Source organism: Terrapene carolina, unplaced genomic scaffold (genome assembly GCF_002925995.2).
Source record: "Terrapene carolina triunguis isolate 2854851 unplaced genomic scaffold, T_m_triunguis-2.0 Scaffold558, whole genome shotgun sequence".
Classification (NCBI taxonomy): Eukaryota; Metazoa; Chordata; order Testudines; family Emydidae; genus Terrapene; species Terrapene triunguis.
Window position 1 is genome coordinate 12,455,944 of NW_020664909.1, and position 14,348 is coordinate 12,470,291.

At 43.0% G+C, this 14,348-nt stretch overlaps 1 protein-coding gene across 4 annotated transcripts in view; it reads left to right on the top strand.

Moving 5' to 3' along the window:
• The first annotated feature begins 353 nt into the window (after nt 1–353).
• Nucleotides 354–14,348, top strand: part of ARL6 (ADP ribosylation factor like GTPase 6) — a 47,144-nt gene continuing 33,149 nt past the window's right edge. For 2 of the 4 annotated variants that reach the window (XM_024198746.3, XM_024198750.3), the window contains exons 1-4: nt 354–421; nt 4,995–5,164; nt 7,669–7,818; nt 10,610–10,671. In XM_024198746.3, the coding sequence (XP_024054514.1) occupies nt 7,696–7,818; nt 10,610–10,671 (185 nt within the window). In that variant the 5' untranslated portion in view covers nt 354–421; nt 4,995–5,164; nt 7,669–7,695. Of the gene's footprint in view, nt 422–4,867; nt 5,165–7,668; nt 7,819–10,609; nt 10,672–14,348 lie in introns of those variants that run through there. The other 2 variants (XM_024198748.3, XM_024198747.3) reach the window with 2 other exon arrangements.

The following is a 14,348-nucleotide window of genomic DNA, read 5'->3' on the forward strand; positions in this document are numbered from 1 at the left end:
ACTGTCCGCCTTTCCCCATGCCTGGCTCTCCTGTAAAACGTGGACGATGAGCCTGACACCAGCAGCAGCACATGTAGCCCCTGGGCTGGGAGCTGCTGCAGCAGGGCCGGAGTCGCTGGGATTCATTTTGCGCTGCGGAGCTCGGAACCTACAGGTCCTGCCTCCCAGCGCAGCGGCGGCGGGGACAGGCGGAGGGGGCGGGGCTACCGGATGGCGGATTGGAGGGGGCGGAGCTAGCGCCGGAGGGGAAGCAGTTTACGCCCCTCGGACTGGAGGAGGGGGTGGGGCTTGGAAGAGGGCGGAGTCACGTCAGGACTGCGCGCGGCGGCGGCGTGGTCTCCTAGGTAACAACGCAGGCGGTGATTGTTGGTGGGGCCGGGGCCGGCGACGGGTCTCGGTGCGCGCGGGTGGGGAGGCCGCGGTGAGTGCGAGGCGCCGTAGGGGTGAGACACACCCGAGCTCCCGGCCTAGGGGCGGGGGCAGGAGGCTGCTGGGCGCGGCCCGGGGGGGGCGGTGTCCCCGTTCCTGCCCCCTCTGCCCGCCCCGGCCGGAGCCGGGTGTGCGAGCTGCAGCCGGTCCCGCGCCGCTTGGTGCGGGGGTCGGAGCCCCCGCGTGATGCTGGTTCCCCGTTGCGGGCAAAGCGGGAACTGGGGGTCCTGCGCCGGTGCACTGAGCTGCGCTGGCCTCGGCGCCGAGTGCCCCTGTGCCCCTGCCGCAGGGTCTGGCCTGGCTCGGAGCGCGCCCGGGCCCCCTGAGCCAGCAGCTCCTCAGTATTTTGTTGTTTTTTTTTTTTTCCCTCTTTGGCCCTTGTCTGCCCCCCCCCCCCCCCCCCCCCCCCCCCCGCTTATTCACAGCAGTGTGCAGCTCCCCCTTCCTCCCTCCCCCGCCAGAATGATTAAGACCCTGGTATGGCACTATGGTAACTGGGGTTCACAAATGCTAGTGATGTTAGTTTATAGACCCAAACTTTAAAGCCTGGCGGGACATCATCTAGTCTGACCTCTTGCACATTGCAGGCCACAGAATCTAGCCACCCACTTCTGTAATAAACCCACAACCTCTGGCTGAGTTACTGAAGGCATCAAATCATGATTTGAAATCTTCAACTTATAGAGACTCCACCATTTACACTAATTTAAACCTGCAAGTGATCCGTGCTGCAGAGGAAGGTGAAACCCCCCAAAGCTCCCTGCCAGCCTGACCCGAGGGAAAATTTGTTCCTGACTCCCAAATACAGCGATCAGTTGGACCCTGAGCATGTGGGCAAGACCCACCAACCAGACACCTGGGAAAAAATTCTCTATAGTTACTCAGAGCTCTCCCCATCTAGTGTCCTGTCTCCAGCTGTTGAAGATAGTTGCTGCTGGCAGTTGCAGATCAGCTATGTGGCATTGTAGGCAGTCTCATCGTACCATACATAGGCACCAACTCCATGGGTACTCCGGGGCTGGAGCACCCACAGGGAAAAATTAGCGGGTGCTCTGCAACCACTGGCAGCCAAGCTCCTCACTCCTTGCCTCATTCTCCCCCCCCCCCCGAGGCATGCCGTGTCCTCGCTCCTCCCCCTCCTTCCCAGCGCTTCCCACCTACCGCCTAACTGCTGTATGATGGCACTTAGGACTTTCTGGGAGGGAGGGAGGAAGGGGGAGGAGCGGGGACGCTGTGCGCTCAGGAGAGGAGGCGGAGAAGAGGCAGGGCAGGGGCGGGGACTTGGGGGAAGGTGGTGGAATGGGGGTAGGGCGGTACAGAGGCGGGAAGAGGTGGGGTGGGGGGTGTTGAGCAGCCACCGAGCAGAAGGGAAGTTGGTGCCTGTGGTACCATACCCTCCATAAACTTATCAGGCTCAGTTTTGAAGGCAGTTAAGTTTTTTGCCCCCACTACCGCCTTTGGAAGGCTATTCCAGAACCTCACTCCTCAGATGTTTACAAACCTTCCTCTAATTCCGTACTTAAATTTTGTGATGGCCAGTTTAGCCATTTGTTCTTGTGTAAAATAATTCCTCTCCTGCACTGGTATTTATTCCTCTGATGTAGTTATAGAGAGCAATTCTACCTCCCCTCAGCCTTCTTTTAGTTAGGCTAAACAAGCCAAGCTCTTTGAGTTTCTTCTCATATGGTAGGTTTTCCATTCCTCTGATTATCCTAGTAGCCCTTCTGTTCCAGTTTGAATCATTTTTCTTAAACGTGGGAGACCAGAATTGCACACAGTATTCCAGATGAGGTCTCACCAGTGCCTTGTATAATGGTATAGTATTAACAAGTGGATGGTGGTATCCCCTTTTTAACACTTGGGAACCCGAGACACAGATGTTAATATCCAAGGTATCCACTAATTTGGGGTGACCAATACGATGTGCGTATTGCCTGTTTTTTTGGAGTACTTAGTATTATATAGTATCTTATCTATTCAAGCACAGCTCTAGCTGACATCAATTGTAACTGTGTTTGCTCAGCGGTTCTGCACATAGCCCACTGGGTTCTAAGTTGGACACCCTGAAAATGAGTAAAACAGAATTAGTGACCACTTGAAGTTTCAGGAATTTGCCCTGCATCACATAGTAACTCTGGCAATGGCAGTTCTCCAGGGCAGCATTCAACTGTCTTAACCATGAGACTATCATTTCTCTTCCTGTAATGATAATCTCCTACCTTATTCAGTACACACCTTCCAGCTTCTTCAACAAATGAGACAGGGGTTCTGCAGACAACAGTCTCCTTTACTACACAATCCTCATTCATTTCCCCATGCACTGAATGAGGCCGGAAAAAAATAGTATCTGACCATGTGATTCAAGACTGTATCATAAGTCATTAGGGGCCAAACTAAGGTTGCTTGGTCAACTTTAGTTTTGGCATTTTTTAATTTTTGGGTGCCTGACTTTATAACCTCAATTTTCTTTTACTGTCGCTCTTTATATATAATTTCCTAGCTTTTTAAAAGAGCAAACTAAAAAAACCGCATTCCATCATGTAGAATCATTGACACCCGTGTGGATTATCAGCAGTGTTTGGACCTTTAGCTCCACCTGTGCCACTTGAGCTTTCAGACTGAGAGTAGCAGAGTTATCATCTTTGTGGGCCAGCCACTAAAGGGAGAGAAGGGACACATTTTGCCTGTGGGTTTCATAGCTCTTTGCTAATTGCAGAAGAAAGTTAAGACTTGGGATCCTGGGTTCTAGTCCAGTTTCTGAGAAGAATATTTTCAAGTGGTTGCAGAAAACCTTCTGCCTCTGTTTTCTCTTCACTCTGAAGCCTGATTCCTACTGTCCCAGACCCCTCCAGCCTATCCTCATACCAGTCTCCCCATAATATTTAAAAACAATGTTAGCCTACACATGCTAAACATATCTCATTTCCTCAGGTAGACAAGACTCATAATGTATCACAGTTATGTGTCACTGAACTTTAAAATATCCATCAAATTTATTTACCTTTCCTTTATGGCACCGTCTACCACATGAAGTAAAAAAATGCTTTAACATTAATCTGTGGGGTTTCCCTGTTCTGAATTTACTCACTCTATGGCATTTATTAAGTTAAATAATTCTTGTCTGTTGGCCTCTGTTCATTCTAGTTCTATGGCTGAAATTGAGAGTATCATCCTTGATTTTTTTTCTAATGTTGTTTGCTTGTTATGAGTTAGAAGCATTGTTCATATCTTCTAAATGGATTTAAATTTGGTTATAATCCACTTTTTGATTCTGGTGACCATAATAAGATATTTGATTAAAACTATATCTTGCATTTATGTACAACAGGGGTATGCTGCTCCTTAGCATTATCCAGGGCATTGACAATTATTGATTAGTGGAATAGGAAGCCAAGAAACAAAGATGGGAGGGAGGGATCAACAATGCTCTAGCTCTCTTTATAATAGAAGGTGCTATTCACATCTGCTGTAGTTGAGATGACAGAACTTCCAGTAAAATTCCTTGTTTTCACACACATGACTTTCTGAAAATTTTCATGTTTAGTTTTTTCCCAAAGATTAACTTAACTCTGTCATTTTTCTATTTAACTAAGGGGAGGGCATGTTGGAGGGTGAAGGGCAGGTGACTGGGAGTACATTTTTTCTGTGTTTGTTCTTTAATAAAATTATAAACCGTTATTTATTGAATGCTGCTAGAAAAAATGGCCTCAGTTTGAAACTGGGTAAGTATAAAGATCTCATTGAGGATTGTGTACTTCATGTCCACTTGTTTGCTTTAGTGCAGGGATGGGCAAACTACGGCCTGCGGGACCGTCCTGCCCAGGAGGCTAGCTCCTGGCCCCTCCCCCGCTGTTCCCCCTCCCCCGCAGCCTCATCTCGCTCGCTCCGCTGCCAGCGCAATGCTCTGGGCGGCGGGGCTGTGAGCTCCTGGGGCAGCGCAGCTGCAGAGCCCGGCCCAGTCTCTGTGCTGCATGGTGGCGGCGGCGGTGTGGCCCAGCTCCAGCCGGGTGGTGTGGCTGTAGCGCTGCCAGCCACTGGTGCTCTAGGCAGCAGGGTAAGGGGGCAGGGAGCAGTGGGGGTTGGATAGAGGGCAGGGGAGTTTGGGGTGGTGGTCAGGGGGCGGGGATGTGGATGGTGGTCAGGGGGTAAACGGAGTTGAATGGGGGCAGGGGTCCTGGGGGGCAGTCAGGAAGGAGGGGGGTTTGCATGGGGCGCTGGGGGTCTGGGGACAGGGCTGTGTGGATGGGGCAGGGATCCCAGAGGGGCTGTCAGGGAACAGGGGGGGTTGGATGGGGCAGGAGTCTGGGGGGGGGGCAGATAGGAGGTGGGGGCTGGGCCACGACCCCCTCCCCTAACCGGCCCTCCATACAATTTATGAAACCCGATGCGGCCCTCAGGCCAAAAAGTTTGCCCGCCCCTGCTTTAGTGGGATAGAAAATAAAGTTTTAAGCAGTTCAGAAATTGCTTGAGAATATGCTCATCTGGCATCTAAGATTTTGCAGTCTTCTGAAGCCCCTCTCTCCTTTGTGTCATCACTCTGCATGTTTCCTGCCTACATGGACCAGTGGGCTTAAGCAAGGATATGGGATCTGCTTCTAAGACGCTGCTAGTGTCTCCCTTCCTCATGGCTGGGGCTGTCGTCTTTCACTGCCAGCACCATCAAGTTCCCCCACCTATTGAGGTAGATGGGTGGAATTTCTAGGCCGCTGCTAGGACTCTTTCCATGAATTAGCCTGTAAGTGCTTTATTGAAACAAACAAACAAACACATTCTCTCTCTCTCTCTCTCTCTCTCTCTCTCTGCTGTCTTTCAAACAAACTGGCTTAATGTTTAGGGAGGAAAAATAATAATGACAAAAAATACTAGCTTCTTAGATTTGGGGCACTAATAGCATTTTTTTCTGTGTCCTACATATCTTGCAAATGCTTGACTTTCTTAAAACAGTAACTTTTTTTCTTTTTCTGTTGGTGAAGTTAAAACCTTTGTTAACCCAGCCTTGCAGAAACCTGTCTGCTGCTGTTGTAAGGCTGGCACCCAGTCCCCACTGTTGGCATTTAAATAATCCTAATCTCATTTTAGAAGTTTATATCTAATATTAAGCAATGACACTATTATGCTGTTAAACAATAATATTCATAATAAAATAGCTGTTGCCACAATAGAGCAGCCCAGGTGAAATCACTTTAAAAAAAAAAAAGTGCAGAAGTGAAGTTCCCAACAGCAATGTTAATTGAGCAGCATTGCATGTATGTAGTATATTCTGTTCCTGTATTTTCTTGTTAAATATGTTCTTTGATTAATATTCATGTTGATATACTTGACCATTAAATATGCCTGATGTGTGTAATGTGGATGAGTTTATGTTGGTGTTGAAAACTTGACTTTTCATGCTCTTAAAAAATAAACATACAGTATAACTTCTGTGTTACATTAAGATCACTATTGTAGGTTTTAGTAAAGGTAAGTTTTCAGTTTTCTAGAACATCCGCTCAAAAGAGAAGTGTGTACCTTTATAGCATTTGTTCTTTGCTCATTCTATCAACATCGGAGTGACTCTTTTTTATCGTCAAACTATCACAAGTGACCAAGTCAGCTACAAGAGAAAAAAGAGTCTTTGTCATTGTACTTTACTATAGAATTTTCAACAGAAAGTATCTTTTCTCTTTGGCTACTCTTTCAGAATACTGGCAAATCTCTTGTGCACTCAACAAAATGGCATGTTTTGGAGAACAGGATTCTTATCGGGTTCATTTTTGCAAAGTACAAGCTTTACATTTGTATCCAGAAATGTAAAAAGCTTTTATTGTACCAAACAGAATCAAGAAGAGCTAGAAAAAAAAATGAAAATTAACCAGTTATGGCAGTTCATTGACAAACTCCTATTTGTAAAGGAAATACTACCAATAGCAAATAACTTAAACTACTTCGGTAGCAACTTAATCAAGACACATGCTGCTGAACATATAGCTACACAATATATTAGTAGAATTCCCGAAGCAGTGTGTTTCAGACACAGTACATAATAGAATTATAAATCTGTTCTAAGTAGACCTTCTACTACAGCCACTTCTTGCAACACGTACTTTAAGCTAATGTGGTGGGTAAAATAACTGTAATTTTCTTTTAAATGTGTTTAGAATAATTTAATAGTTAAATGTTCAATCTTGGTTTTCATATTTAAGGAGTTGTTGAGCTAATGGGATTGAATAGTCTTTATCAGCTTTCCTTTCCTCCTTCTCCCAGCCTCCAGAAAGTTTCTTGGTAATCTAAATTCACCAACAGTGTCTGGAACTGAGTTGTGTATAGTTCTGTTCTCTATACAGGGTGGAAATTTTTATTCCTCCTGAAAATTCCTTTGGCATTATGTATGTTTTATTAGAGTGCCACAGACGTGCAATGTCAATTATCACATGTTGAAATTATTCCCTGATTGTAGCTTTCAAGGACTGCCAGTTCTTAATTTTCTATATGCAGTATGTCCAAGCAGATGCTGTAAGAGAATTCACAACACAAGCTCCTTTTAGTCCCCTACTGCTGAACAAAGATAGTTTCTGGGCCTAAGTAACAATTTGGCTTCCCTCTAACAAGTAGCAGTGTGTTATGTTGTCTGGCTACATCTCTGACTAATCCGTCATAATCAGTTTCTGTTTACAGTTAATTATTTCCTAATGTACAGTTCTTAATACCATCATAAATAACTCATTTCAGTTATGGTTTCAATTAATCATACTTTATTTACAGTTTTGGTTTCAATAACCTTACAGTAGGTGTGTGAAAAGGCAAATGTTATTTTGCAAAATTACAACATGAAGATTTTATGATGTAAATTGTGATGACTGGCTGGACTTCTGATAGTTTAAAATATTACATAAATCTCATTGGTGAAGTTTAGTAAAAGATAATGAAGTGCTACAGTCTTGTTGGCATTTGTTTCATTAGAACAGTTTGACTAATGATTCGTTGGCTAGCAATACTGACAAGGACATTGGCTACTTATAACACTGTCTATATAAGCACAATCTACTTTTGTGTCAGGCTTCTTCCCAGTAATCAGCTTACACTCTATTTACTTTCTGTATTAACCAAACCTGCCGTGACACTGCTTGTATAGGGTCTTATTCATATTGTCCTCTTAAAAGCCTGAGGACTTCTGACCCACATGCCTACCTACTGTGCTAGACCTCTGGTACCGTAACCATTTTAAATAGCGATTTCCTTTTCTATTCTTCTGAATCACAGGTGGTCTCTGTGCATTGAATCAGAATTATGGGATTGTTTGATAAGCTAGCAGGATGGCTTGGCCTGAAGAAGAAGGAGGTTCATGTTTTGTGCCTTGGGTTGGACAATAGTGGCAAAACAACTATCATTAATAAACTTAAACCTTCAAATGTAAGTAGCCTCAGTTCACTGCTAACTCTCTATTACCAAATGTTATTGCAAAGTTGATGGAGGAAAAAGTGAAGGTCTGTTTATAAGCTAAGAAAATATTATGTATACAAATACCAAAAAAAAAAAAAAGCTTCAGTCCATTTGCAAACCTGGCGCACGCTTTCTCTCTCTCATATATATATAATTTAAATTGTGTTTAAAAAAACCACCACCACCACCTACTAATATGCCTAGTGTCTTCTCAGATCACAGAATAAAGAAGGGTTTATGATGGACGAGATTAGAAGTGGGCTGTGGAAACTGTTTTTATTTTGAAGAAAAAAATATTATAGTTTGAAACTTTAATGATTTGGGTCAAGTACAGTTTTACTGCAACTAGCACTTGTCTGTAAACATCATTATCTTTGTTTTAGACTATTAATGATTAAAGATGATGCTACATAACTAGGAAATTAAGAGTGAGAATGCAAAACTTTTATGGTGAATTCAGCATTGGTACTTTCCAAATTAATGGACTGTGACCATTAGATGTACTAATCCATTGCTAAAAAGAGAGTGTGAGTTCACCATCGATGTTTTGTGTAACTGAGTGTGATGAAGGGTACATATTGCTCTTTGATATGGTTTGGCGATAGAACTGAATGACATTTGGAGTGACTATAGCATTGAAAACTGGAGAGACTTCCCCACCATTTTATTTCCATGCATTCAAGGATTCTGGTGGGTTATGTGTAGCCTGATGTAACCTTAACTATCACTAAACGTAGTTTGTTTGTTAATATCCTATTATATATTTAAATGAAGATTGATATCTTAGAGGAGACTTTTTAGCAAAAGCATGTCATATCAAGTTGCAATTTATAAAGGTACTGAGAGTCTAATGTTTCTTGCTCCAGTAATTTTGCTTCTGATAAAATGTAATTGGATCTATAAATGTAAACTAGATATCTATAAAATTACTTTTTAGCAAGATGCAAGCTACCACAACCAGCACATTATTATGTTTCTGGCTTTGTTCTCAAAAGTGATGACCTTGGGATCTTATTATAATATCTGTTTTTATAATATGCCTCAAAACAGTGCAGTATCCAGAGTATGGGTCAAGTCTTGAAATTAGCACTAAGATATGGCAGTGATGGGCACAATAGAAAACCCTAAAATAGATAAACGAATTATATGAGTAAAGCAAGTAGAAACTGTCTCCTCCTGTTTACTTCATCAATCACATTATGGTAGTTATTTGTGAATGTATTGTAAAGTGAAAATATGCAATAACACTATTTTATTAATTTGTTAATATGTAACAAACTTCATTAGATCAGAGTCCCTGAAAACTACTAATTCTGATAAATGAATTAGTTCACCTGACAAATTGCTCTGAACTGTCAGCTAATCATCAGAGTCCAAAGCCAATGAATATATTTCAGGCTGAGCAGTCACCTTGGAAAGAGAGCTTGACAGAGGCATTTAAAAAAAAAAAAAAAACTCCCTTTTTTACCTGCCAGCTAGAATTTTGTTCTCCACTGTTTAGTTATAAAATTCAAAGAAGTCATCTGTAATTTCTAGTATAAGATATCCTTAAAGGAAAGTTAGAATCATAGAATATCAGGGTTAGAAGGGACCTCAGGAGGTCATCTAGTCCTGCTCAAAGCAGGACCAATCCCCAGACAGATTTTTACCCTGGTTCCCTAAATGGCCCCCTCAAGGATTGAGCTCACAACCCTGGGTTTAACAGGCCAATGCTCAAACCACTGAGCTATCCCTCCCCCCATGTTGTACCTTCTGTGTTCAGTGCAGAGTCATGACTTCTTAATGATGGAAACTGCTGGCCAAACTACTACTTGTGGTGGGGAAAATAACTTTTTTTTTCATAATGGTTTTAAATATCAATAAACGAAGCCAGTTTTAGTGTATATGTGGGGGAAAGCCAGTTGCTTGTAAACATCTTTTATAAGATTTTAGAGCCTCCTATTTTCTCAAATAGCTGGACTCTTTGCAACCTTGTTATTGTTTTTTTCTGAAAGATTCTGTCATATTGCACCAACTTTCCAGAAAAGTTGCTCTGGTAACCAGGCTTTTTGTTGAGCTGTGGTGCTCTGTTTTGTCCCAACCTTCCCTTCTTTGGTAAACATGGTACTTTCTTTGAAGTGCTCTGGTAGTTGACTAAAAACTAGGTCAACATAAGAACCTAAAAATTCAAGCTACTGCTTCCCAACGTAAATAAGTTCCTGCTGTAGCTTGTGATGAAGAATATTAGGACAATATGTCCTCCCTTTCTATTTAAAAGTGTTGAGGTATAATATACTTCTCTTTGAGTTGAAACTGTGACCTCCAGAGGGTAAAAATACTTGGATTCTTTGTACTCTGACCTCATTGGTAACTCTTCAACCCAGAAAGCTATCACTTTCTGTGATAGTATGTTACTTAGCTCTGGTCAGTATGTAGTCTGTACAGAAACTATAACTTAAAGTTTGTTGCAAAAGCAAGGGAATTCAGTATTAAGGCTGAAACATCCTCACTCCCGAGCCTTGGCCATAGGTAATACAAGGTCTCCATTTTTTTGCTAGAAAATCCAAAACTTGGATCTTGAGATCGAGGAAATCCTGGGAAAGTATGTTAAGTACCTGCCATGTCCATCCAGAGGTCTTCTATGTTACTCAAATGTTTCCTGAATATTATATATTGCACCAAAATTTGTGGGAATATAAATAATTTAGAAATGGTTACATTTCAGTAGCTGTGTTCCTAACTTAATGAGTTTGTTGTAAAACATGAATTTTCTCTTTTTAAGGCTCAAACTCAAGACATAGTTCCAACAATAGGATTCAGTATAGAAAAATTCAAGACATCCAGGTAACACTACTTTTGTGTACACTAAATTAGTCTTTCTCTTTCAGTGTGATGTAATCAAACGTGATGATGTGTGGTGACGTAATGAAGTGTCATTTGAGTCACTCATGTTGCTGTATCCTAATATGTTGTATGTACTAGTGCTGCTCTCTAATGTGTGAAGAGGCCAATAATGTTTTGCAGTACTGCATGCGAGACTTGGCTTTGATTCCTGGCCTCACTTATAGAATCAGTAGGGCTGGGACTCTACCGATTCCGTGTGTGTAGTCTTTAGGCATGTCTCAAATTGCAGAATATTAACCTGTACTAGGTTAAGAAGTATCACTGAGATACTTTGAAGGGATCTCAGTCTTCTCTCATTAACTGAAAAATGGTGGCTGTAGCCTTGACAATAGGAAAGCTGCATTGTTTAAAGTCAGGAAAAGAGGGAGAAATCATCAGTTTCAAGAAGGATGGTAGACAGGCAATTGCCTCAACACACCCCACTTGTGTGTCTAAAAAAATTGAAAAAATATGGGAGTATAATGAAAAACCCCTGATGTAACTTGACAATATTTTGAAAAAGATGTGCATGTAGTCTTCAAAGTAGTGTGGCCTATTGGTTGGGAGACCTGCAAGAAATTCATGAGTTTCTTGCTTGGACTGGGATTGATGGGAGTAATATTTGTAATTGCTTTGGGTCACCTGGTATCACCTACAAATCACAATGCTTTGACCACTGCTAGGAGAGGACAGTATACATCCTTCTGTATTGCTGTCCTTTATCTGCTTTTTGAGTTGGTTAGCAGGGGAGGTGCAGAGTGGCAATCACATTTTCATACATAACAAGAGTGTTTAAAATGCTTTCTTCAGTTCTGTATTAATATGCCTAGTAAGGAATCTGTCTGGTCTGTATTGTTACAGACGTACTTGCTTACAGAAATAAATTGCCAAAATAAATGAAACTGGCATGATTATATTGTGTTATTTTGACAAAATATGCAGAATTTTAAAATATTGTGCGCAGAATTTTTAATGATGCAGAATTTCCCCAGGAGTAATAGATGCATGCCTTACTGTATCTATACACTCCAAATATGTAAAAGTCAAAATGGCTCAGAATTTACTGAGCTGTAACAGACTGTGAGACCCAGTGATGATTCAGCCTCATGATATTCTGAATAAAAAAAAGCTCTCAACCATGCATGTAGCTGTTTCCATCACTTCACACTGATTCAACAGACATGTTAGGCTTCAAATGACATACACTGACAATTCCTGGAATCTTCTTATATAGCTAGGTTCTTACACTGTGCTCATCACCATAGTACCTGAGTACCTTCTAGCAGTGTGTTAAGCAGTGTGACTGCACATCAGTCATGTAGTGTTTGTTCTCTCATACTCTCCCAGGTGGAGAAGTGGAGTGTCTTGTTTTGGTAGGGCTTTAGGGTTATTGTTTTGTTTTGGGATTTTAGCTTAAATATATGTGGTGGTGATGGTATGTATTTATGTTAGAGAAGGTAAGCACAAAGAAATGCACTTTGCACTTAAAGTGAAAGGTGGTGAGGTTTGTGATGGTCCCTAGTTTGTGAAGGATTTCATTCCACAGTCTCAGACTGGCCCCTGAGAAAGTTCTGTCTACTGCACAGATAAGCTTTATATGCTCTTACTGTAGAAAGTTCCCTTGTGCCAGAGGAGCTTAGTTGTTGACCACAGTCAAGTGTAGAGATCAGAGGACAGCTTTGATGTATTCATGGTGGCCTGTGTCGCTGAGAAATGTATTTACTAATCAAAGTTTCCTAAGTTCTGAAGACTTCATGCCCTAGTGCAGGGGTTGGCAACGTTTGGCATGCGGCTCGCCAGGGTAAGCACCCTGGCGGGCCGGGCCAGTTTTATTTATCTGCTGACGCGGCAGGTTCGGCCAATTGCAGCCCCCACTGGCCGCGGTTTGCCGTCCCGGGCCAATGGGGGTGGCGAGAAGCCATGGCCAGCACATCGCTCGCCCGCGCCGCAGGAGGAGCCATCGGGGCGGAATGAGTTTCTTTTATGGCCCATTGTGAGAGTTGATGGGCCATCAACACAAAGCTGTCTACTTAGATTACTCCTGAGGGAATTCTGCACCAAAAAATTAAAAATTATGTGCACAATATTTTAAATTCTGCTAATTGTATTTGCCAGTAAATAAATGTGGCTCCAGCATGGCAGTGGGGAGCACTGGCCACTGGCTCTACTGAGGTGGGAGATCGCCCTGAAGCCCCTACATTCCCCGGCACAGGGACTCGGAAGTGGGGCTGCACCTGACCCTGACAGTTCAAGCACTGGGCCTGCCCCAGAAACATCCCGGGGCCCTGCCCCTCTGTGCCAGGTGCGGGTGGGCAGGCTCAGCTCAGCAGGATCCAAGTGTGGAGGGACTTAGTGTGGGGGGAGTGGTTTCTCTGTGGGGCAATAGGCCAATCACTACCCCATCTGAGTCATTAAGCCATGTAAGGACATGTGATACACTCATGTGACCCTGGACTCCCTCTTGTGCCAGTAACTTTCCATAGACAGGGCTGTGAGCTTTGTTTGAAACAGAAAATTTCCAGGCACATGGCAAAGAGTGTAGAAGACTCCTGGGATGACTTCATTTTGCCTCTTTCCTGCTCTGATTTTCTTGATTGTGGATTTACAACTAAAAGGAGCATATTGGACTATGGACTGAGAACCTTCCAATCTTTTGGAAGTTACCAGAGAAACCTTACAAGCCAGCAGTCTATAACATCACTGCTACAAACCTGATATAAGAACTTTGCAATTATTATATGTATATACCTCTACATATATAACGCTGTCCTCGGGAGCCGAAAAATCTTATCGCGTTATAGGTGAAACCGCGTTATATTGAACTTGCTTTGATCCCCCGGAGCATGCAGCCCCGCCCCCCCCGGAGCTCTGCTTTCCCGCGTTATATCCGAATTCATGTTATATCGGGTCGCGTTATATCGGGGGTAGAGGTGTATTATCTACTAACCATTTTAACTCTCTTCTTCTTTTCTTTTATTAATAAACCTTTAGATTTTAATTACTAAAGGATTGTTAGCAACGTGATTATTGGGTAAGATCTGAGTTATATATTGACCTGGCTATGTGGCTGATCTCTTGAGATCATAAGAATCCTTTGTTTGATAAAATTGGTTTTCCGTAATCGCTCATCATAGAGTCCAGTGTCTGGCTGGAATGCCTAAGAAGACTGCATTTTTGACTTCTTGTTAACCAATGTGGTGAGACAGAAGTTTACTTTTGTTATTGGCTTGGTATAATCTAATAATAGACTAACCACAGGTGTGCGGTGAGTCTGCCCTATTTCTCAGTAGTCTGTCCTGAATCTGGCATTCTCAGCTGTGACCCACTGAGGCACGGTGACAGTGTGGTCGTAAGTGATGTGTATATTACTGACACTTCAGTCTGTCATCTGGTCAGTTCACCTAGTGGCTGCATGTAGATGTTGGAAAGGCCTGGAGAGAGAATTATTCCTTGTGGGACTCCACAAGTGAGAGGTCTAGTGGTGCAGGTGTAGTTTCCCATAAATACTCTTTGAGTCCTTCCTGTACGGATGCACCCAAACCATTTTAGTGCATTACTCTGTAACCCTGCCACTTCTCTCAAATGAGATGGCAGTATCTCATGGTCAACAGTATCAAATGCTGCGGAGAAGTCCATGC